Here is a 22,157-nt window from a genome sequence, read left to right on the forward strand (position 1 = left end):
AGCTGAATATCGACTGTGTAGCTTGTATGCTTTGCAGAGAGTTGAAAAATAATAAACAGAGATAGTTAAGCTTCTCAGCTTGTCTTGAATAGGTATAAGAGATGTTGAATATTTAATGGATTTTTCTACATTGGTTAGGAGCAAGAAAACCAGAGAACGATCCACTGCAATCACGAGAGCCTTTATTTCTGATGTTGTGATCTGTTTTGTGACTCCTCATTGCCCTGATTCTAAAAATAATTTGCTATGGCTGACGGTTTTCTCATGAGAAAATACAGTATAGGGGCACTTCCCGCAGTCTGGGTTTCTTGCACAGAAGCTCCATGTCCTGAGTGCTTATTAACTGTGATTAATACATTTTCACTTCAGACGCGTCGTTGCTGGAGGTGCCTCTGCCTTGATTAGTACTTTTGTGCCAAAGTTTTCTGAGCCGAGCCAACTTTTGTTTTCTAATGGTACAACAAAGACAGAAAAAGCTTGTTTTGTTTTGTTTTGTTTTTTGGTAAGCCAAACGTTGTTTTCTTATTTTGATGTATTAAGCTTCCTGAAATTCCTGCTCTCTCCCTCCATCCCCACCTCTGTTTCTTGGAGACCTACTACGTAATGGGCTGGGGGGGGTGGGCCTCGCATGCCGTGAAGTTTGGCCGACATTTGTTACTTGCCTGTCAGGGTAACTCACTGAACGTTTCTAACCTCGCTAACTGCGTTCCTTTGTGTCCCCGATGAGGGGCACAGTGAACTCGCCGGGAGCTGTTACCCGCGGACTACCCTCAGCTCAGCCCGCCGCGCCCCCCTCGACCGGCCATTGACGCCGCGGCCTGACGCTCCCTCCGGTCCCGGGGCCCCGCCGCGCCCGCTGGGCCCTGCAGGGGGCGGGGGGCCGCTCGGTGCTGCCCCTCTTCTCCCGGCATGCGTTGGTTGGCCGCTCCGGCCCGCCCCGCCATCTCCGGGCGCGGGGAAGGGGCACCCGCTCCTCTTCCCGCCGCAGCCCCTCGGTGCACCGCGGCCCGGCCTCGCTTCCCGCCGTGCCGAGCCAAGGGCAAGGCCAGGCGGCCCCGTAAGATGCGGGCGGCGATTTGCCAGAGCATTCCAGTCCCGCAGAGCCCCACAGGGACGGCGTGGGCGTAGCACGGGGGCACTCCGTGCCCGGGCGGGGCGCGGGCCGCCGGAGCGTGGACGTTCCCCAGGCCCCGCCCCCTGCCCAAGCTATATAAGGAGCGGCGCTCACGCCGTCGGTCTTTTTCGCTCCGGGTCTGCTGACGCCCAGTAGGTGAGGTGCGTCCGCTGGGATGGGCCGGGGCGGGCCACGCCGCCGGGGGCCCGGCCAGCGCTGAGCCCCAGGCGTGGTGAGGGCCGAGGGGAGGAGGGAGTAGAGGTCGGAGGTTCATGGGGGAGTGGGGACAGGGGGGTGAGCAGAGGGGCGCGGGGCGCGAGATGGCGGCAGCGGGGTCGTCTTCCAACGATTCCCACGCGGACATTCCCCCTCGTTTCGGGCTGGGGTCCGGGAGGCGCGTGTCCGTGCGGGTATGGGGCTGGGAGGCGCGGGGCATCCTCCTGCTGTGTCACGCCGAGTGGTGGGCCGGGGGCCGCGCGGGTTTGGGTGCGAAGGGGCCGTCGGGGGGCGCTGGGACGGGCACGAAGTGAAAAATGGCCGCTTCGACTTCCCCCGCCCAGCCGCCAGCGCCACAAAATGGAGGACGCGGCGCCCGGGCGGGGTGAGTCCACAACAAAGGAGCGGGGCGGCCCGCCACGCTTCGCGCGCTGGCCCGCTGGGCCCGCTCGCACAACGCCCCGCGGTCCGGCCGCCGGCCGCCGGGGTAACTCGAGCTCGGGGAGGGGGCCGATGTGAGGGGCGCTCTGAGGGGGCCCCCGGCCTGCCCAGCCTCGCTCCTCCCCTCCCCCGGCGGGGCGGGCCGCCATTCTGGCCTGGCCGGGCCGCCCTGCATGTGGCGCCGCCATCGCTGCCCCTCGGGACCGAACTGTAACCAGCTTTTTTCTGCGGAATTTTTAGGTGTCAATTCTCTTTTGCCCAAAGCAAGAACTTAAACTACATCCGAAATGGGAAAGGAGAAGACCCACATCAACATCGTCGTCATCGGCCACGTCGATTCTGGCAAGTCCACCACCACCGGTCACCTCATCTACAAATGTGGGGGCATCGACAAGAGAACCATCGAGAAGTTCGAGAAGGAAGCCGCTGAGGTGCGTGGGCCTGTGAGCTGGCACCCAGCAAAATTTCGGGGTGCAGGAATAAATAGAGACCCTTAGTTGTAAAGCGAAGTTGCAAAGTGTTTGGCGGCCACGAGGAGGCGGTTTGGTTGCGGCTGCCCTGGTAGCTGAACAAGTGGCTCAGTGTTGTGCGGCCACAGGGCGGCAGCTGGGTTGCAGTTGTCCCCGAGGTTGAACAAGTGTGTAAGTGTTCAATCCTCCATTGTGTTAGTTGGAGAAACTCGAATTGTGGAGCGTAGAGCAAGGGAAGGGAAAGGTTGTATAAAGCTACATCTAGGCAATTACGTCTGGACTTGCAAGTCTAATGGAGTTGCCTGGTTCAGTGTGTGCATACACGTAGTAAAGAATAGAATTAAAAGGAGATACTCTATTAAGGTTTAATTTGAAAATCAGGAAGTTTCACCGATTATATTTTCTGTGTAATAACAGCATGGATCTTAATAACAACATTATAGAGTAAAAATTTGGCAGATGCTGAACAGAGTGGCACTTAAAATGTTGATTATCACAAGGATTGCATTAGTGAGAGAACTTAAATTGGTAAAGGACACTTGATAGTAGAACTCACACTCAGGAGCTCTGTCACAAAGATGCATTACCACAATTAACAAGCTGTCAATGGGGCTGAAGTGTCAACAGGTTCGATAAACAGAAAACAGTTGGCATCTCTCACTAGTAGTGCCAAGCGGATCTTATTGCTTGTTTCATGAGCAGCAGTGTTCTCCAGTATTGAGTCACTTACTATTCTTAGATTTTACTCTGTAGCGAGCATGCGATCTTTGTGAAGTAAATGCAGATACATAACTTCTTCATAAAAAAAAAGAGGGGGAAAAGGTAAACTGGGTTTTCTTCTAACCATAGATGGGCAAAGGTTCCTTCAAATATGCCTGGGTCTTGGACAAGCTGAAGGCTGAACGTGAGCGTGGTATTACTATTGATATTTCCCTTTGGAAATTCGAAACAAGCAAATACTACGTAACCATCATTGATGCTCCTGGACACAGAGACTTCATTAAGAACATGATTACTGGAACTTCTCAGGTATGTAAATAAAACCAAAGATTTGGGAAGTTGGGGAATGTTCCTTAGTTAGGGGGCTTCCTGTAATATGTTGGCAAATGCACAAGCACTGTGACTATAGTTTTGGTCTTGTGGTTTTCTTTCTTTTCAAAGGCTGATTGTGCTGTCCTGATTGTTGCTGCTGGTGTTGGTGAATTTGAGGCTGGTATTTCAAAGAACGGGCAAACCCGTGAGCATGCTCTTCTGGCCTACACCCTGGGTGTAAAACAGCTGATTGTTGGTGTCAACAAGATGGATTCCACTGAGCCACCTTACAGCCAGAAGAGATATGAAGAGATTGTCAAAGAAGTCAGCACTTACATCAAGAAAATTGGCTACAACCCAGACACTGTAGCTTTTGTGCCAATTTCTGGTTGGAACGGTGACAACATGTTGGAACCTAGCTCTAATGTAGGTTTGACATTTGTTTCTATTAAGACATGAATCCAGGACGATTATTGAGATAAATTATGGAATTATAAAATGCACATGCTTTTTAATAATTACATTTGGAAGTGACAAGGTCCAAAATCAAATTAAGACTTTTTAAAAATTCTTACTCTCTAACAGAGTCAGATAATGAGAGAATGCTAAGATATACCACTTAGTCTTCTTCAGCCTTGTGCCATTAATTTGGCAGTCAGTTTATAGCTGGGCTTGTTTTTGTTACAGATGCCCTGGTTCAAGGGCTGGAAGATTACCCGAAAGGATGGCAGTGCAAGCGGAACCACCCTCCTTGAAGCCTTGGACTGTATCCTGCCACCAACTCGTCCAACTGACAAACCTCTGCGTCTGCCTCTTCAGGATGTCTACAAAATCGGTGGTATGTGTTCTCTGTAATGTTGCTCACTTGCCACAAGAGCTGATATATGGGCCAGAAATGCAGGCGTTTGCCCAAGAGCTGTATTTTTCGATTCAAAACCGCATATTTTATCAAGTGTTTTTTTTGTCATAAGGGCATATATTCATTAAGCTGAATTACTGATGTTGCTTCTCTTTCACAGGCATTGGTACTGTACCAGTTGGCCGTGTGGAAACTGGTGTTCTGAAGCCAGGCATGGTGGTTACATTTGCCCCTGTCAATGTAACAACTGAAGTGAAATCTGTTGAGATGCACCATGAAGCCCTGAGCGAAGCTCTGCCTGGTGATAACGTTGGCTTCAATGTTAAGAACGTGTCTGTGAAAGATGTTCGCCGTGGCAATGTTGCTGGTGACAGCAAGAATGATCCTCCAATGGAAGCTGCTGGCTTCACTGCACAGGTATTTTTGCAGCTGTTTGAGGGTGTTTAAAATGTAGCTTTGTATTCTGAAATAAGAGTCTTGTTTTTTCTTCACTTACAGGCTAAGCTATAAAGTGACATAGGCTTCTGTTCTGAGATGCATTTGCTTGAAGCAAATCTTATTAATTCCTTGGCTTTGTAAGACACATCGATATTCAAAATTGTTCTGATGTTATGTTGTCTTCCTTGGTTTCCTAGGTCATTATCCTGAACCACCCTGGCCAAATTAGTGCTGGCTATGCCCCTGTGCTGGATTGCCACACTGCTCACATTGCCTGCAAATTTGCTGAGCTCAAAGAGAAGATTGATCGTCGTTCCGGCAAGAAGCTGGAGGATGGCCCCAAGTTCCTGAAATCTGGAGATGCTGCTATCGTTGATATGATCCCTGGCAAACCCATGTGTGTTGAGAGCTTCTCTGATTATCCTCCTCTTGGTAAGGCATTTCCTAAAGTGTGTTAATACTGATTTCTAGAAAAGACACTCCTTGATTTCAAGTGCAGGGATGCACCGTGTTCTGTGAAATGCTGTTAAAAGCTTTGACTTGAAACTTTGGAAGTGGAACCAAAAGTACAGTGGTACAGGGATACTTTGCAGAGGGTGATGTCACTGTCCCATTCTGGTCCCAGAGCAGCATTTGCCCACTTACCTCAAACTGCCTGTTGCTGCTGTGGAATTTCCACTGTGAGTTCTGTAGCTCTAGACAATAGTCATAAAACGTGTTTTTGTTTTCAGGTCGTTTTGCCGTACGTGACATGAGGCAGACGGTCGCTGTTGGTGTCATCAAGGCAGTTGACAAGAAGGCTGGAGGAGCTGGCAAGGTCACAAAGTCTGCCCAGAAGGCCCAGAAGGCTAAATGAAAATTCTGTACTGCAGCTGCCACCTCAGTCTTAATCAGTGGTGGAAGAACGGTCTCAGAACTGTTTGTCTCAATTGGCCATTTAAGTTTAATAGTGAAAGACTGGTTAATGATTACAATGCATCGTAAAAGCTTCAGAAGGAAAGGAATGTTTGTGGACCATTTGTTTCGTGGCAGTTTAAGTTATTAGTCTTTAAAATCGATAAATTTTTTAAAATGGAAACTTGAGACCAAAAATCTGTCACAGAATTTGAGACCATTAAAACAGAAGTTCAATGCTACGTCTCTGTGTTCTTTGGGTTAATATTAAGTTTATGGCAAAACCTATTTCTAGATCTGGTGGGATCAGAAAGGATTGTTGTTACTTTAGTATGCTCAGGAGTTGCAAAGCAAATACTCAAATTATCTGTTTCTGAAGAGCAGAGCAAAATTCAGCTCCAGGTTTATTATTTTAACTGATCTAAGCCTTAAAAAATTACTTTTCTGGTGCTTGCTTTGTGACTCATTTTTAGATTGAATAGCACAAATACCAGGCAACAGCCTACAGGATTATGGTGCATTCTGTGATGCATTGAGTAAACCGAGACTTCTTCATATTGGGAAGAAGAAATAGTGTGAACAAAACCACATTTGAGGTTAAAAAGGCATGAACAACAAACCCAGTGTTAGGCCCATAAATTTTGTACGTGGATTTTTGTAATTGCAAGCAGAAACTTTTCTGGGGAACTGATTTAACTGTTGTGTAGCTCTTTCAAGAAAAAACACTTTTACATAAATGTTTTCTAATATATAGTAAAACATTCAGTAGCCAAATTTAAAAATTAAACTTTGTTTAGAATTACACTTTGATGCAATCTGAGTGATCCACCATTGTAGCCTGCACCAAACACGGTGGGACAGTGTACCTGTTATCTTCAACGATGGGTTGAAGATTTGGGTCAAACAGTTAAAGTGGACTTTGGTACCTAGTCCAAAAGATTACTATTAATCACTAGATAAATAATCCCAAGTGAAACGTTTTGGGCTATGAAACATACGAGCTGTAATAATTGGGGATTCCAGCATAGAAGTCTTGCTTTGCGTTGGTTAACGGAGACAAGCAGTTAATGGATAATCAGACCTGACTTTGCATAATGACACAGCTGTTTTACTAACCTTTCACATGATTTCCCCACAGCATCCCCACATAAGGTCAAAAAGAATTCACTGTCTTTGAGGGATTATTGTTCCATGACAGCAGTATGTCTCTTCTCCCTGTAATGGCTGTTATTCTCTCAGTTGTTTTCCTTTCCTTCTCTGGCTGTGTGCTTGCTCTGCAGGAATCTGTATCTGTACTGCTTGGATAGACCTGAACTCTGGTGTTTACTTACTTTCATATTCTGTTTGCTCTGGTTGGATATTTTCTCCTTTTCTGCTCGCCTTCTGTGTCTTAACTACGGCAAAGCCTTGGAGCATTACACACCATGTTTGAAGGTACAGATGTGCCAAATACAGTGGAAGCAAGGGCTAGAGGGCTTCATAGCATAGCAGGGCTGTGGAACTCAGCAAAGGACTCTCATTGTGCTGCTTAAATGCTGTTTCTGGAGGTTTTAGTGTCCCCAAGGCAACAGGAAGTACATAACTTCAATATGGAGGCAGACGTACTTTTGCCATAATAAAGGTTAAAGTATCTGGCCAAATCTTTGCATGCTTTTCAGTTAAACCGCTGACTTTTTTCCAAGAGACTTTGGTCAAACTGGTTGAGCAAAGTTCTCATTGGGTTGAAAAGCAAAGCGGCTTTGGCACAAGCTGCCTTCACAGTGCAGGTCTGTGCGTTAGATTTCTTACGCATTCCTTTGTAGGTGCAGGATGTTTGGTTTGGCCACCGTGGCCTGGATACACAACACTCTGTCTGCAGTGGTAGATATGCACCCCGGGCTCTGTGCACGTTGCACAGGGTTGTCTACAGCTGGGTGTCTGCTCCGTGGCAGTTTGCAAATTATCTTGTAATGGGCAACTGATTCAAATCCTTAGGGCAAAATCAGGTGCGATAGTGCACTTGTGCTTGATCCCAAGCAGCGGAATGAGGCAGCACAGTGCAGTGCTGCTCTTGGAAGAGACACCCCTCACCTCTGGTCAGCTGTGCTAAGATCAGAGCAACTGCAAAAGCTGCTGGAAGGGTGGTTCATGGTCAGATGGCCCATGATGAGGGGGGGTAAGAGTCAGCTGTGTAGTTTTGGGCAGAGGGAGTGGTTCTGCCTCTAGGAGGAAAAAAACCTTAAGCCTAGAGATCAGTCAGTATTGAATCCACCAACTTCACATTGTGTGCAGTAAGAGCACATTTGTGAACGCTGCCTGCCATACTAGCAATTGCTTTCATGTATTTAAAACCTAAAATTTTACACATTCTTTTTTTTTTAATTTTAACTTTTATAGACCAGATTTGCTTTCTATGCACTAATGTAATCCCATTTCAGTTCTTTTATTAATCTTTGACTACCTGGGGAAATTGTTAGACTTTTGTAAACAAAACTTGGGAATAAAACTACTTTGATCAAACTTTTAATAAATGTTCATAGTTGAGAACTGTATTTGTCTTCTGACTGCTTATTTCTGTAAGCAACTTTCACAGCTGTCCTTTACTCTTTCCCCACTGTCCTGCAATGCTGGTGGTGTTTATACAGAAAGAAGTGTGAAAGCATACTGCTCTGGTGATGAAGCTAGCTATGAAGGCAGAAAACTGGCTGGAGTAATACATTCATGTAATATATTTCAGCTTTGTTGCTGAAGGTGGCTGTGGGGAGCTGGAAGTTTAAAACAGTATCCTTTCTAGTTGATGATGCATGCTTTGGGAGCCTGGAGGTCTTGGAGGGCTTTTAGTACACAGAAATACTCAAAAAATGTGTGGTGAAGTATTCAAGGTCAGATACAACAAAGGCTGGTTGGTCTGCGTGGGGAAATTGAGCAGTGCAGTTGTAGCTGCTGTAACCAAGTAACTTGTTCCTCAATGTTGGTTCCCTAGGTGGACAGTTGAGGTTGGAATAAAATGGGCTCTGCCCAGGCTGCTGCTCTGAGGCATTTTAATTATATCTCAGACCAGCTTGTGCAAGGCTAATAACTGAAATAGCGCATTTTACTGAAATTGCAGATAGAAGACTATTTCACATTGGGAATATAGTGGTCTCACTATATTTTGAAAGGTACTGACAAACTTTGAAAAATTATTATTTCTCTAAATGCACATTTCTATTTTAGATTTGGTCAACATAAAACTGTGTAGCAACAATCTTTGTACTGTATGGGGCTATCCTTTTCCTCCTTAGTGCTAAATGATTTGATACCTGCTTAAGAACAGCATAAATTCAGTCTGGATCAAAAATACAACCCACTGGGTTTATGTAGTGCCTAGAGGGAGCCCAGGGGGCAGAGGAGGTGATGGGAGTGCGGATAAGCTTCTTGCCTCCCCAGCAACATCCTGAGGTGCCCTGAGCACCTCTGAGGTGCTGCTCAAAGTGGCTGCTTCATCTGAAGCCCCTTTCTACAAGAACCTGCTTTTCAAGGAGAGGTCTGAAATGGCTACACTTCAGGAGGAAGGAGAGCACCTGTGGTGCAAAAGAGCTGAAGGAAACCTGCTAGATGGCAAAACTGTATTGGTTCCCAAACACAGAAAACTGTGGGTTTTTAGCCTTTTCTGAATCTTCTTAAGTCCCTTCAGATTATTTCTGCGTTGTAAGTCAATTACATAATTGCCTACTTTTTTAAAAATCAGGTTACGTTCTCTGCCTGCCTATCAATTATTCTTTAATCCTTTTATGTTTCAAATATTTACACAACATAATTCAAATCTGCTAGCTTCTCTGCACTGATAAGATGACAGTTAAACATGTATTTTCCTTGAAAGATGCTGAGTGAAGTAGTGAGGAAACTTGGGGCTAAATCAGAGCTAACCTGATGGATGGTATCCAGCCTGTAAGTGGGCGGATGGTGGGGCAGCAGCAGGGTGCACAAAGGGTGGCTGCCAAGGGGCTGTGCCCATGCTTAATAGCTCTGAATTTGTGCAGGTTTTGCTTATTTCTTCCTTTAAAAAAAAGAAACGAAACAAAATTTGAAGGTACCTAAGCTTTCTTTAGTGAAGCATTCCCATGGGCCAAGAGCATGCTTTTAAGGATGTGGTAGCAGCAGGTTTGCCCTCAGTGTGCTGAGGTACTTGCTAGGGCTTTCTCCTGGCTCTTCTCAGCAAAGCAGTCCAAGAACCTGGACATGCTTCTCCAAGAGCATCTGCAAGCTCAGGCCTAGCACAAACAGATCCATGGGTTAATATGCTATTGTTTTGTATTATATAGTCAATGGAAATAAGCAGAGCCAGCTTACCTCTAACTCGGGGCCCTGCCTGCCTTGCCCACAGCAGTCACAGTCACTTTTTCCCTTTCAGCCCAGTAAAATCTGGATTATTTAACACAAAGGGGAAGAGCCAGAGCAGAGCCTGTTCCCCCACCCCAGGTCCCTGTTCTGCAGGGCTCAGCATAGCCAGCCAGCTGGTGAAGCAGCTGACTCCAAAGCTGCACACTGGCTGAAAGGCAAGACCAATGCTCCCTCCTGGGGGGATTTGATTGCAGGTTGGCCTGAAATTTAAAAGAAAGTTTCAGATTCTGTTTATCTGCAGTCACCTGGGCACATTTTAAGCAAAATGCCCATTTTTTCTTTGATATATGCATGTATATATGTACACGCACACAAGCACATGTATATATGATATATTAAATATATCTGTACATCTATATAAATTAATAAAATGCCTCTTTTTTAAAATATTGCAGTTGCCAGACTTCTTAAAAAAGTGTAGTTCCTATTTTGAAACTGAATTCTAAGCTAATTCCTTAGTAAACAAAGTGAAACCCTCCCAAATGAATGAATATTTAGATTTTTATAATTAGTTATTATTTATATATAATAAAATAGCTATTATTTGTTATCATTGTTATTACTAAATATTTCATAGATATTTAATGAATATTTAATTTTATAAACTGGGATGTGGTTCTGCTAACAGGACATGGGTATTTTGAAGAAAGAGGTGTAGGATTGTTGGTGTTGAGTTGTCTCTGTGTAAAACAAGCCCTTAAATAGCCTTCCCCAAAGGAAAAAAAGAAAGAATGTAAGTCTAATTATGTTTGCTCCTACTTGACTGTTATTAGTAGTAATAACTAATTGTAATAATAGTAATAATAACTAATAACTAACACCTTGCCTGCTGCTGAAGCACTTTTATTGATGATAGTACCCTAATTCCTTGGAGAAGGAGGGGATGTACATATGTGCACACAGACTGGGAGAAGGAAATCAAACCTGAACAAGATCTGTGCTCTGCTGCAGTCACTTCCTTGTGAGAGTAATTCCTGTGACTCATTTCTGGCTACGCATCTGCAGGACTCCTACACACGTGGCACAACTGAGAACTGAGATCATAGCCTGTGACGTGACCACTGCATCTGATTCGCCACTTCCAGCTTGTGCCTGACTCCCCCCACTGTCCGCTAGCCCTGCTCTGGGGCAATGTCACCAAAGCAGCACATGGCCACCTGGTCAAAGTCTCCCGAGGTGCAGTGGGACAAGGACAAAACTTTGCTGAAGCGCCAGATCAGCAGTACCAGCCACAGCAACCTTTCCACTTGTGACTCCAAAAATCCGATATGCTAGTGACATAGGCCACCACCTGGTCATACACTGCAATTTCCAAGTAAAGCCACAGTAAAATGCCACCGAGGAAGCTAGTCACGAGGCTGTGGTCAACTCCCCTCTCTTCTTGCTGCCCTGTGAGGCAGAGTGAGCTCATTTCCCACCTGGCTCTGCGCCTGCTCTTCAGTTAACCACATCAAGCGCTAAGTCACTTGGAACAAGAACTGTGTGTGCTTATCGGTTCCCAGTGGTACCTGAAAATGTACCTCCTGGGGCTTGTTCTGGGAGCTGCAGCTGATGCTAGACAAGAATGCTTTCACCCTTCATTTCTCCTGCCCCCTGTCTCTACCACAGCATGGGCCTTTGCTGAACCATGCTCCTCCCAGGGAGCCCTTAGCACCCACTTCTAGCAGCTCTGCTGACCCTCTCCCACAGCAAGGAAGTATTGACTTTCTAGGGACACAGATAGAGAAGCTGAGGACAAGGGCAGGTTCGAGCCTGTTCATAGCTGAGCACCCCAAGGAGATATCACAGGATGTTAAAGCACCTAGTCTTAAGTCTGCAAAGAGGTGAGCAAGGTGCAGCCTCCAGCTTTCAGGTTAGAGGATTTGCCACTACTGCACCCTTGGGCACAGAAGTCAAGGCCCAGGCACTGTGCATGGTGACCTCACGATGGTGGTTATGGGGTCAGAGAGTCTCTGATGGGGATCCACATATGTCTCCTCCCTCAGAGTTACACATGCAGGGTTAAACTTGCACAGCCATTTAGAAACAAAAGAGATAAAAGCAAATTTTGTTTCCTTACAGCATCATTGTTTTTAAAACAACAGATCAAGAATCAATCTTTTTTTTCACTGCTCTTTCTGTAAAAGCAATTGCATAACAAGTCTCCCATCTCCCAGATGAAAGCTCTGGGCACCACTAATTTTGGTCACGGGAGGGGAAAGACACCTTTTAATTCTCAGTAGCCCCATGGAGTCAAGGAAAGAGACAGAAATAACACCCCGAAAGGACTCTGAGCAGCACAGGCCACGGTTTGGTGAGAAAGCACAGAGAGCATGTCCTTGGTGGAAACAGCATCTCTGAGGGGATAGCAGATTCCCTCCCAGCATCCACTAAGTGACATCCTATCTCTGGGTGGAGGAGCACAACCTGGGAGGTGTAGGCATCAAAGCTGGTAACCCCTGAGCATCTAAAATCTGTGCTTGCAGCAGCCAGCTAAGTGGGGGACTAAGGCAGACCACATAGTTTAGCTACTGCTGCACAATAGCAAACATCCCAGCAGCGTTAAGGCCATCAAAGGCTGCGGTGGTGGCAGCTTTTAGTGTCTCCTAGCATAAAATATATTTCCATTTTTCTCTTGGTTTCATCTTCCAGGCAGATATAAAGAAAAAAAAGAAGAAACTGGTCAGTCCAAGTACCATATGAAATCCAGAATAGGAAGGGAAGACAACAGTTGTCTTAAAAATCTGGTACAAGATAGAATGACAGAGACCTGAGGAAAAAGTGCTGATCACCAGGCCTCTGTTCTGCAGGACGGAAAAGAAAGAGACACACATATTGAAACAGGGAACACAAAGACCCTTGATATGTGAAACAAGTTGGGTCAACCTCACCATGCATACTCCCTCCCTGCCTGCCTGGTCACAGCAAGGATTGCAGGAGGACAAAGTGCAATTAATTACTGCGCAGACAAGGAAAAGCAAGCAGGCGCACATATCAAAAGCAGGCTCCTCCTGTTCTGCCCTTCCCAATCTGTTGGCCTTAGCAAGACCATAAGACCTGTGAGGATCTGTGAGGGTCTAAGCTCACTTTGCCTTCATGTAAAAGCCAAACCTTGGGCCTTGTAACAAGTCCTTGGTGGTTACAGAACAGATAGCACAATGTGGGCATCCTATGTGCCAGTGCTATTTACAGCAGATTATTTAGGCTTTCTGTGCTTGGTTTTCTTAACAAAATGAATAGTACTACTTGTAGCTATGATTTCATGTTAAAAGTCTTCTCAAACATGAACTGTTCAACAAACACGATATTGTTGCAAGCCCTGTATACATGAAACCGATACCTGAGGGGCAGCCAGTCCTCAAATTTACGAGGATGCCAGGTTTTCCATTTCAGCAGATATGGACATCATTAACCCATGTATGTGAACAGAGGGCACCTTATCTTAACAAGGGAGCTTACCTATGGCCAAAGACACACTTCATGCTGAAATAAAGCACTTATTACAGAAGATGTGCTGGAAAGCAATGCATCCATACATTTCTGACTTCAATTTCCCCTGAAGTTAACTCTCTCCTCCTTCTTAGACCACAGCTGCACATAATAAAATTGTTAAAAGTAAGAAAAGCAAAAGTCTACTCCTTCTGCTCTTCCTTTGACGCTGGTGCAGCCCAGGCCAGTGGATTCACCCTTTGACTTATGCTGGCATATGTGAAAACAGAAGCACAGAAATAAATGTAGCACAGAAATAAATGTAGCACAGAAAGCTGAGGAAAAAGTGTTTACTTTTGTAGTAGAGTGCAAAGCAATCGCCTTTAAAGACATACATTATTGAAAGCAAGGTATTACTGTCAAAAGACTGATAACAAGAATTAGGAAATACTGTCTTGAGACTGCACAATTGGCTTACAAGGGAGAGGATGAAGGTGTCAATAGGGCTTCTTTCCCAGTCTGTAAAAACTATATCTAAGATTTTACATATATAGGTACATCAAAACAAAACATAACATGAAAATAATGCAGTGAAGGAAGCACAAAACTTCCTTGATCAGAAATTCCACTGCTTTGAATAGACAGAGACATACAGGATTCAGGGTTTCTTCAGATTCACATAACTGGAATTTCACCAGTACCATTTGTGGAGTCTGAGTTAGACCACAGAAAGCATAGCTGCCTTCCATAAATTGAACTTAAGGCTTACAAGGTTGAAGTAAATCTTTGAGCCAAATAGGCTGGAAGGAAAACAGGCCACATACAAAATAGGGCAGATATATGTTAGCTTTTCTGAACCATTCTGACATTAACTGACCTACCGATCACGTGTCTAAAGCCCCTCTGTACAAGACAATGGCTGTGACTGGGAGATACTTTCAGGCAGGCAGATGCCACTCTAAACAAAGCTGTAAACTCTGCCTACCCTCCTGCTGCATGACTGGGTCTCTGTGAGCAAAAGGGATTTGCTCTGATTCCTGTCTCTGGCCAGGAAAGGAATCACTCTAACAGAGCAAACAAGCCAGAGAAAAGTCCAGAATCATTACTTCAAAATGACATAGATACATGGTTTATGGTTGGACTCAATGATCTTAGTGGTCTTTTCCAACCTGTACGATTCTATGATTTAACTGTAACAAAATGTGTTCTCAAGCTTGTTGGCCCAGTCAATTCAGAGGATGTTCAGAAATGAGGCTAGCACCAGAAACTGTTGCCTAAGTCAGGCAAGGATTTGGTAGGTGCACAGCAACAGCTTGAATTCAGTGTTTCTTGCTGTCAAGTGACAAACTGACTGACCAATTGATCCAACTGACTTGGATCTTGCTCAGATTCAAGTTATATTACTATCAGTTGCAGGACCAGTGCTGATGGGAAACCCCTGGGTCATGCTTCCCTGGGTCCACAGCATGTCACAGTGAGCTTCACACCTCCCGAGCTGAGGTTCCTGGGGCAGGTTCCCATCTTCCTCAGCCTGAGGCAGTCAGTCTCATCCAGCAGCCTCCACCAGCTCTGTAGTGAATCTTGCCTCACCTTATGTGTGTGAACTGTGATCCACTGAACTGTCAAGGCCCTACTGAAAGCTAAGTGACAACCAAGTTCTTCAGTGAGTTTCAAGATAAGCTTTATTTATTTTAAAGGAGAAAAACATCTGCAGGATACGATGTTTGCATTCAGTCGGTCTCCTATGTAAGTTCAAATATTCACGTGGCACACATTTCCATAGCCAAGTGTTTCCTCTTGGCTGACACCACATCGAGACACCAGATTGTGCAGTCACTGCACAGCTATGAGCACAAGTACTAAAGTCAATGGAACACGCTTTTCAACTCAAATGCTCTTGTGCTGCCACAGGTTCAGTGCAGTAACATTTCTTACTAATTTTATAAGAGCAAAACACTGTCCTTTACAAGATGCTTTAGAACAGATTTTGACTATCCAACACCTTCCAAATGAGTGGAATTTTAAAAGCAGTTCTGTCTCTTGATCTGCATCAGAAAAATCACAGGCTGTATTTAGGTTTCTGAGCATTTATTTTGTGCACTCATCATCTTTGTTCTACTCAACGACCCCACCACAGAACACAACTAGAAGTGGTTTGGATCGAGGCAGCACGGGTGTTACTTGCGAAGAGGGTAACGAGCACAGGTGATCTTGCCACACAGTGGCAGGATCTGTGCCACTCTCTAAGAAGGTGTTTTAACGAAGGTACTTTGTGTCTCCTCTTCAGAAAACTCAGCTGACATCTGTCTTTGTGAAGTTGCTTTCTCTGAGTACATTTTCCCTGTTAAGTACTTCCCAGACTGAGGTAAAGCTTTTAGCTTCTCTGTCTTCTGGTGATTGGTTTTCACAAACCTTAGCAGGTTAACAATAGCAGCTGGTGTAATTCCAGGGATACGGCTGACTGCACCGATCTGCACATGGAAACACAATCAAATTAACCAAAAACAAACCTACACACTGGAGCTAGTGAGAAATGAGATCAAAACCTGTGGGTATTCCTTTCCATGATTCTTTTCACCACCCCCTCATGTCCCTTGGGAAGATGGAAGGGATTTCACTGCTGCTCAACCTTGCTGTGGTTGAATATCTTACTGTCTGGGGACGGCTGGAGTCCAGTTTCTCCCGCACTTCTGCTGAAAGCGATGCATCAATGGCAAAATAATCTATGTCCTCTGGCAGCTGGAGCGCTTCATCACGACGCACTTCTTCTATTTCCTGCTGTTGGTTGACTACACACCACTCATAAGCAGCTGTAATGATCAGGAAAACAAGAAACCAGATATAGATGTTCACGTGAAATATGTCACTTGCAAGAATTCTTGGAAGCAGAATGAGCAATTCCACTGTGACAGTCCAAAGCTCCTAAGGAAGTTTCCAGCCTCACAGACTATAGAGCCTAATTCATATCACCACCTTGGAAGAAGTCACACTCTTTGATTTATTACAGGAATTTTGGTACATGGGTTGTTTTTTCTACTCATGTCAGCAAAGGATGGTCAGTAAGGGCAGTTAAGGAATAAAAAAACCCCAAGAGTGAATATGAATAACTGATTTCAACCCCAACAGTGAAACACAGGTGCATGAAAAGGGCTGTGGCCTATGGTAAAAGATACACACTCTGATCAGTGTTTCATTTCTCTAAGCAGCAACATGAAACACACTAGGACAAATGGATTTGCTTTCCCCTTACTGAACAAAACATACACAGATCACCCCAAGAGATTATAATGTCTGTACTCTACCTTCTATTTTCAATCTCTCTGCCAGTTGTCTCCATTGAGCAAGCTTGTCCAGGCACTCTGGGACAGCTTTTGCCAGAACCTCCATACTGACATCTTGATATTGAAGGATGTCAAAAGCACTGCAGAGAAAGTATGGTAGAAAGGAGTCACTTTCCTAAGGCAAATTTACAATTGTTCCCAGCTCAAACTCACAAAGTTCTTAGGATAAGCCAGAACAATTGCAGAGCCAAGCTCAACTCCCTATCACCTCCTCTCAGGACACAGAAGAGCTGTTAAACCCTTGAAGAGGGGCTCTTTATGAAAAATGACAGCAAGATGGAAGGGACAAGGTAGGGGCACCAAGGGGAACCTTTCACAGACCCAGTCAGCCAGAACAGAAAAGATAAGGTGAAGTAAAGAATGGGTAATGGAAGCAATGATCTTTTTTTTATAAGCTACCATCTGACACCCCCCTGAAATCAATTATTGCTTTAACAACCTTTTAGCAAAGCAGCAACCCACTGTAAAACTGTCACCACTTGGTGACACTCTCTATAAGGGCATCAAGAACTGATGCCCGGGGCCAGTGGAGCACCCCCTTGCTTTTGGAGCACGTCAGCACCAGGAAATATAGCATAATAAAAACACTAACATAGCACTTACTCTACAGGCAAACATCAGATGTGTGTTCCCTGAAGGTGGTAAAGCTGGAATCTTGGAGTACTGACAGTTTCAGGAAACATGGACAAATGCTGTGAAACCACTAGCAGGATGTGCTAAAGCAAGCGTAGGTCAGACCAGAAAGTTCTGACTGTAACCTTTACCTAACAGGCGACCTGCGACTGCTACTGATGGGAACTTCTGGCAGTAACTGGGACCATTTGGATATGCTGAACTGAAGTGATTTTAGTGTTGCAATTCCATCATCTAAAGCAGCTCTCATCTTAACTGCTTGTTCATATCGCTGCTGCGACACACACCCAGCTTCTTCAAAACCTGCAGAGACAGATGGTGTATGAGACAAAGGTCTACAACCAGGCAGGGCTGCTCACTGCAAGAGCCACCATGATCAAACACCTCTGTGAGTGAGCCTGGCATCAGCATTGTCGGGCCGGAGGGACATGCGGAACTCCACCCGGCTGGTGAACATCCGGTAGGGCTCGCTGGTGCCCAGAGTGGTGAGGTCATTGATCAGGACCCCAATGTAGCCTTCGGTGCGACTGACAATGAAAGGGGGCTTGCCATGAACCCGTAGACAGGCATTGATCCCAGCAATCACACCCTAGGCAGACAGAAAACAAACCAAACACATTTATTGGTCTCTTCTTAGCTAAAGTATCAGCACATCTGCCTCCAAAGACTCACACGTCAAACTGTACCCAGAAAAATGCAATAGCCTGTGCTAGTAATCCAGGCAGTGTCTTTCTTGTGACACTACAAGTGTCTGAAGGGATTCTTGGCCACTGCTGATGTGTCTGGAGACAATTCCCACGTTTTCAATTATACGCGCTGCACAGTCCCCATGCTGAAACACTTGACAGTGCCTCCAATTACTTTTGTTACTGCAGTCTTAGTGATAGCACTGCAGATAATAAAAGTAAAAATATCTTGGGCAAGTCTGGAATTGGGGTGAGCAACAAAAGTAAGAACATCTGAGGAGCAAAAAAATGGGCCTCGCAAGACTCTGTATCACAGACAAATGCCAAGGCAATACCCCTTTTCTGAGTGCTGAGTACACATGGTCAGATTCACCCACCTGAGCTGCAGCTTCTTCATAGCCTGTCGTACCATTTATCTGTCCTGCAAGGAAGAGGCGCTGAACGAGACGCGACTCGAGGGAAGCAGTCAGTTGACGGGGATCTAAAAAATCATATTGGACCCCGTAGCCTATGACACACAACAAGACAGATGTTACAGGAGGCATTTTGAAGGTCAGCAAAGGTAACCAGTGGGGCAGGATGACTTAGCTTTTCAACTTTTATTTACAATTTCAAAACAACCAAGGAAAAATCCCTGCAACTAGGAATTAGCTTTGTTTCTCATTTCCTTTGTTTTGCTATGCTCTAAACAGAATCTGGTTTTCATTAACTGGTAAACAATGTAACAAACAGATTTAAAACTATTCATCCCCCTCACCTGGCTGTATCATCTTGGCTTTTTCCAAACCTGGGACGGATTTGATCACCTGCTCCTGAAGCTCAGGTGGCAGTGTCATGGACATGCCTTGGGGGTAAATGACGTTGGATTCCAAGCCTTCAGGCTCCAGCCAAACTTGATGTTGCCGGTTTGGGAAGCGCAGAACCTTTGATTCGAGAGAGGGACAGTACCTGCAACAGTAAATGGCCATGAGCACCATGTGATATGGAGAAAAAGTAACTTTGCAGAAGTGAAGCAGGATACCCCCTCAGTTCCAAATAGATTGACACTTGTCCCCTTGAGAGCCTTGCGTGATGCCACACACTTACCGAGGGCCCCTTGTTGTCTCCCGTACATGGTTGTTCAGGTGGAGGTTATCATAGATAATTTGCTGGGCTTTCAGGGTAGTGCGTGTCAGGTAACATGGCAGCTGATCTTCTGGCTGAAAGAGGCCAAAGCTCACTTTAAATTAATCCAGACACAACACTGTATTCTTATTGAACAACTCTGAGGATGTCCAATACCTTTTCCATGACAGCTGGCTCTCGCTTCTTGGAGAGCTAAGTAGCGCTGTCATACCCACTGTACAGACAGAACATGAGCAATCAGAGAGCATGAGCAACATGCCCAAAAGCAGACTGAGAACAGAACAGAACTTGGAAGTGTAGAATTCAAGTTTTATTCCATACGCTGTACAGGATTCCATACACTAATTAGTGTATTCCATACACTAATTACAGGATGGATACTCCCATTAAAGCAACACGTTATATCACAGCATTCAAACTGACTACAGGAACTTAAAGCTCTGGAGCAAGAAAAGTAAGTGCTGACCCTACCGCTAACAGGCAATAAAAGATTTTGTTGAAGAAAAAAAAAGAAATGTCTCGGTGAAGAAAAAAAGATAAAAATCTCAAAACTCTGCAATTAAATTCAAAGTTTAGGGAAAAAACCTACCATGTAAAGTATTTGACTGATTTTTCTGAAAAATTCAATAAACTCACATTCAAAACAGTAATAATGTTGCACCTTAACTTCTTAAAACCTTTCCTACACATACCAAGGACTTCAAGTAATATTACTTTCACCCTCATCCTGATTCTAATAGGTTATTGGAATTCCTATATGCTCCGGGGAAAATTAACTCCTGATACTTAACTCTGTGCTATTCAACTACATTATGTAAGAATTTTCTTTGAAAGGAAAATTTCTTTGGAAAATTGAGCTTTTTGTGCTTTTAAGTTACTGTAAATATGCCACTTCTGAGTTCTGTGGATAACTATATCCTTTCTCTTTCTTAGTCAATACTACTAATGATCTCTAATTTCAAGATTTTAACTTTATTTTAAAGCTAAGGTAAGAAGCAAGACATTATAAATCTCCAGAATACAGGTATAATAACAGATGTATTCTGTAACCAGCACATGAAGAATACTAGTATCGGTATCCCATTTCACACAATTCTGACTCTAGAAGTAAAAATTTTGGTTCTCAAGTTGAGAAAATAAAGTAAGAAGGTACTTGCTTTCAAAAGAACACAAACAACAAAAGAATCCTTTGCACTGAGAGTCCTCAGAAACATAACACCTCCAGTACAAATACATCCCAGCTCCCTTTCCCAGCCACCAACTCCCTGGCAGATTATGAGCATGACATTCCCAGAACCACTCCCCAGCTGGCTCTATGTGCATTTGACGTGCGCTATCCCACCTTGATCCACACAGCGTCACTGAGGAAGCTGAATGGCACTGGAGGATTGTCAGCTCCATGTTCCTCCAGACCACTGAAGTCAATCGTGTCTTTGGCAAGTCTTGGTGGTGTCCCAGTCTTCAGCCTGCCCACAGCAAATCCCAGTTTCTCCAGAGTCTGAGCTAGCCCAATGGCTGGCTGGTCCCCCAGTCGCCCAGCCGGGTGCATCTCTAGCCCAATGTGGATCATACCCCTCAGAAAGGTACCGGTGGTCAGGACAACACTCCCAGCGTGTACTGTGCTCCCATCCCCTAAAACAGCAAGTTTTCAGAAATGTACACATTTAAGTATCAACAAAGCCCTCGTATTGTGGTGCTTCTGTCTAAAACTAGACTAACAGTGTTCACTGAGGGTTTATCCATCTTCTGTTACACAACAAAAGCAGCATTTCAATAATGAAAGCACTAATAGCAATAACTGCAATAAGCAGCATGTATTTATACCTGTATTTTTACTATTCCTAAAAAAGTTACTTGTAATGCAGAAAACCCACTCCTGGGAAAAAAAATCATATCCAGGCCTTTACTTCAGAAAGCTTGTTTATTAGAACAGCAAGGGGTAATAAAGTACGAGTCTGTTAGTAATAGAACCCCACGGTCCCATAACATTGTCGACAGCATATGCCATTTACCAAATAAAATCTCAAAATGCAACATGGAATTCAATATCACTAGCCTGAAGAAAATTAACTTAAGTAACCTCCCGATATCCTATCACTCCAGGTATTTTTGTCATTGTACTACTTTGTAATTACACATACTAACCTAGTTTAGTTCACACTCTGTCTAAACCAGATGTCTTTGTTAATTCATCTTTCTCACTGACAAATCAGAAATGTTTATCCCAAAGGCTGCTCTTAGCATGGAGTAACTGGAGGCACTTACTGATTTACTAACACATACCCAGAATGACTCCCGCAACTTGGCATTTCCCAGGATGGCCTGATTCTGGCTCTGTCAAGATAAGATCTTCCACAGATGCTTTATGAACTGTCAACAGTGGTGTGTTAAGGATTTCTTTCTGTCATGAAAGGAGTTACTGCAAAAATCTAAGAAGTTATGAAACATATGGGCAATCCCAAATCCTGCTGATTTCCAGAACATCTATCACCCTCTTCCATTCTTACCACATAACTGGGAAGATACTCAGTTATGGTACTATTCTGATCGATCAAGTAGAAATTTTCATTCAGATAAGAGTTTAAGATCAAAAGAAACTATTCAGTCGTGAAGCCTGACCTGTTTCTAAAATGCTGGAGAATTTTTTAAAGTATGCTGAGCTCCAACAACCTACGGTGCATTAAAGTACCGAACAGCAACGTATCTAGCTAGGTAAATAATGAAAAACAAAACGTGCGTCCCTCCCTCATCATCTTCAGTAGTTTATACTAAAACCTAATACCAAAAAATCCTCCCGGCCCCGCTCTCACCTGCATGTTCTCCTTGTAGAGGCCGCGGTCGATCTGTGCGCGGAGGCCCCACACGGCCGGGCCCTTGCAGCGGTTCAGCACCTTGTAGTGGACGCCGGAGCGGTCGCAGACGCGGCCGCACAGCCCGTCCAGAGCGTCCACCTCCCGCATGAGGTGCCCCTTCCCGATGCCGCCGAAGGACGGGTTGCAGGACATCTCCCCTGGGGAAGGGACACAGGGACACCCCAAAAGCTCTCACGCCGGGGACACCCGAAGCGCCCGCGGTTCTTTCCCCCGCCCCAGCCCGGGTACGCGCGGCAGTACCGATGGTGCCGATCCTGTGCGTGAG

General features: G+C 44.9%; 2 protein-coding genes across 4 annotated transcripts; one reads left to right on the forward strand and one right to left on the reverse strand.

The window, feature by feature from the left end:
- The first annotated feature begins 1,192 nt into the window (after positions 1–1,192).
- Positions 1,193–5,706, forward strand: EEF1A1 (eukaryotic translation elongation factor 1 alpha 1). Of its 2 annotated transcripts, none has more exons than XM_018077810.2 (8): positions 1,193–1,270; positions 2,012–2,202; positions 3,091–3,270; positions 3,403–3,699; positions 3,961–4,111; positions 4,293–4,549; positions 4,768–5,002; positions 5,302–5,706. In XM_018077810.2, the coding sequence occupies exons 2-8, from the start codon at positions 2,059–2,061 to the stop codon at positions 5,424–5,426; spliced, it is 1,389 nt and encodes a 462-aa protein (XP_017933299.1). In that variant the 5' UTR covers positions 1,193–1,270; positions 2,012–2,058; the 3' UTR covers positions 5,427–5,706. The 2 variants fall into 2 exon arrangements, with proteins under 2 accessions (XP_017933299.1, XP_017933298.1); XM_018077809.1 differs by having other exon boundaries at positions 1,230–1,275.
- A 9,192-nt stretch (positions 5,707–14,898) lies between these two features.
- Positions 14,899–22,151, reverse strand: MTO1 (mitochondrial tRNA translation optimization 1). Of its 2 annotated transcripts, none has more exons than XM_018077811.2 (12): positions 22,133–22,151; positions 21,830–22,029; positions 21,303–21,420; positions 20,362–20,651; positions 18,981–19,093; positions 18,652–18,842; positions 18,272–18,402; positions 17,593–17,797; positions 17,340–17,511; positions 16,537–16,655; positions 15,887–16,044; positions 14,899–15,705 (listed from the first exon to the last, which is right to left on the reverse strand). In XM_018077811.2, exons 2-12 carry the CDS (start codon positions 22,022–22,024, stop codon positions 15,478–15,480), a joined length of 1,920 nt encoding a protein of 639 aa, XP_017933300.2. In that variant the 5' UTR covers positions 22,025–22,029; positions 22,133–22,151; the 3' UTR covers positions 14,899–15,477. The 2 variants fall into 2 exon arrangements, with proteins under 2 accessions (XP_017933300.2, XP_017933301.2); XM_018077812.2 differs by having other exon boundaries at positions 18,272–18,477.
- Positions 22,152–22,157: the final 6 nt, after the last annotated feature.

The sequence above is a fragment of the Manacus vitellinus genome, unplaced genomic scaffold (genome assembly GCF_001715985.3).
Source record: "Manacus vitellinus isolate BGI_N305 unplaced genomic scaffold, ASM171598v3 scaffold_4_pilon, whole genome shotgun sequence".
In the NCBI taxonomy this organism is placed as follows: domain Eukaryota; kingdom Metazoa; phylum Chordata; class Aves; order Passeriformes; family Pipridae; genus Manacus; species Manacus vitellinus.

Excerpts from the sequence above, each read along its gene's own strand:
- EEF1A1 (XM_018077810.2), top strand. The coding sequence starts at position 2,059 with ATGGGAAAGGAGAAGACCCACATCAACATCGTCGTCATCGGCCACGTC. Across the intron at positions 4,112-4,292 it reads GGATGTCTACAAAATCGGTG|GCATTGGTACTGTACCAGTT; the intron begins GTATGTGTTCTC and ends TCTCTTTCACAG. Across the intron at positions 4,550-4,767 it reads CTGCTGGCTTCACTGCACAG|GTCATTATCCTGAACCACCC; the intron begins GTATTTTTGCAG and ends TTGGTTTCCTAG.
- MTO1 (XM_018077812.2), bottom strand. The coding sequence starts at position 22,024 with ATGTCCTGCAACCCGTCCTTCGGCGGCATCGGGAAGGGGCACCTCATG. Across the intron at positions 21,421-21,829 it reads TCTACAAGGAGAACATGCAG|AAAGAAATCCTTAACACACC; the intron begins GTGAGAGCGGGG and ends CTTTCATGACAG. Across the intron at positions 19,094-20,361 it reads GTGACGCTGTGTGGATCAAG|CCAGAAGATCAGCTGCCATG; the intron begins GTGGGATAGCGC and ends GGCCTCTTTCAG.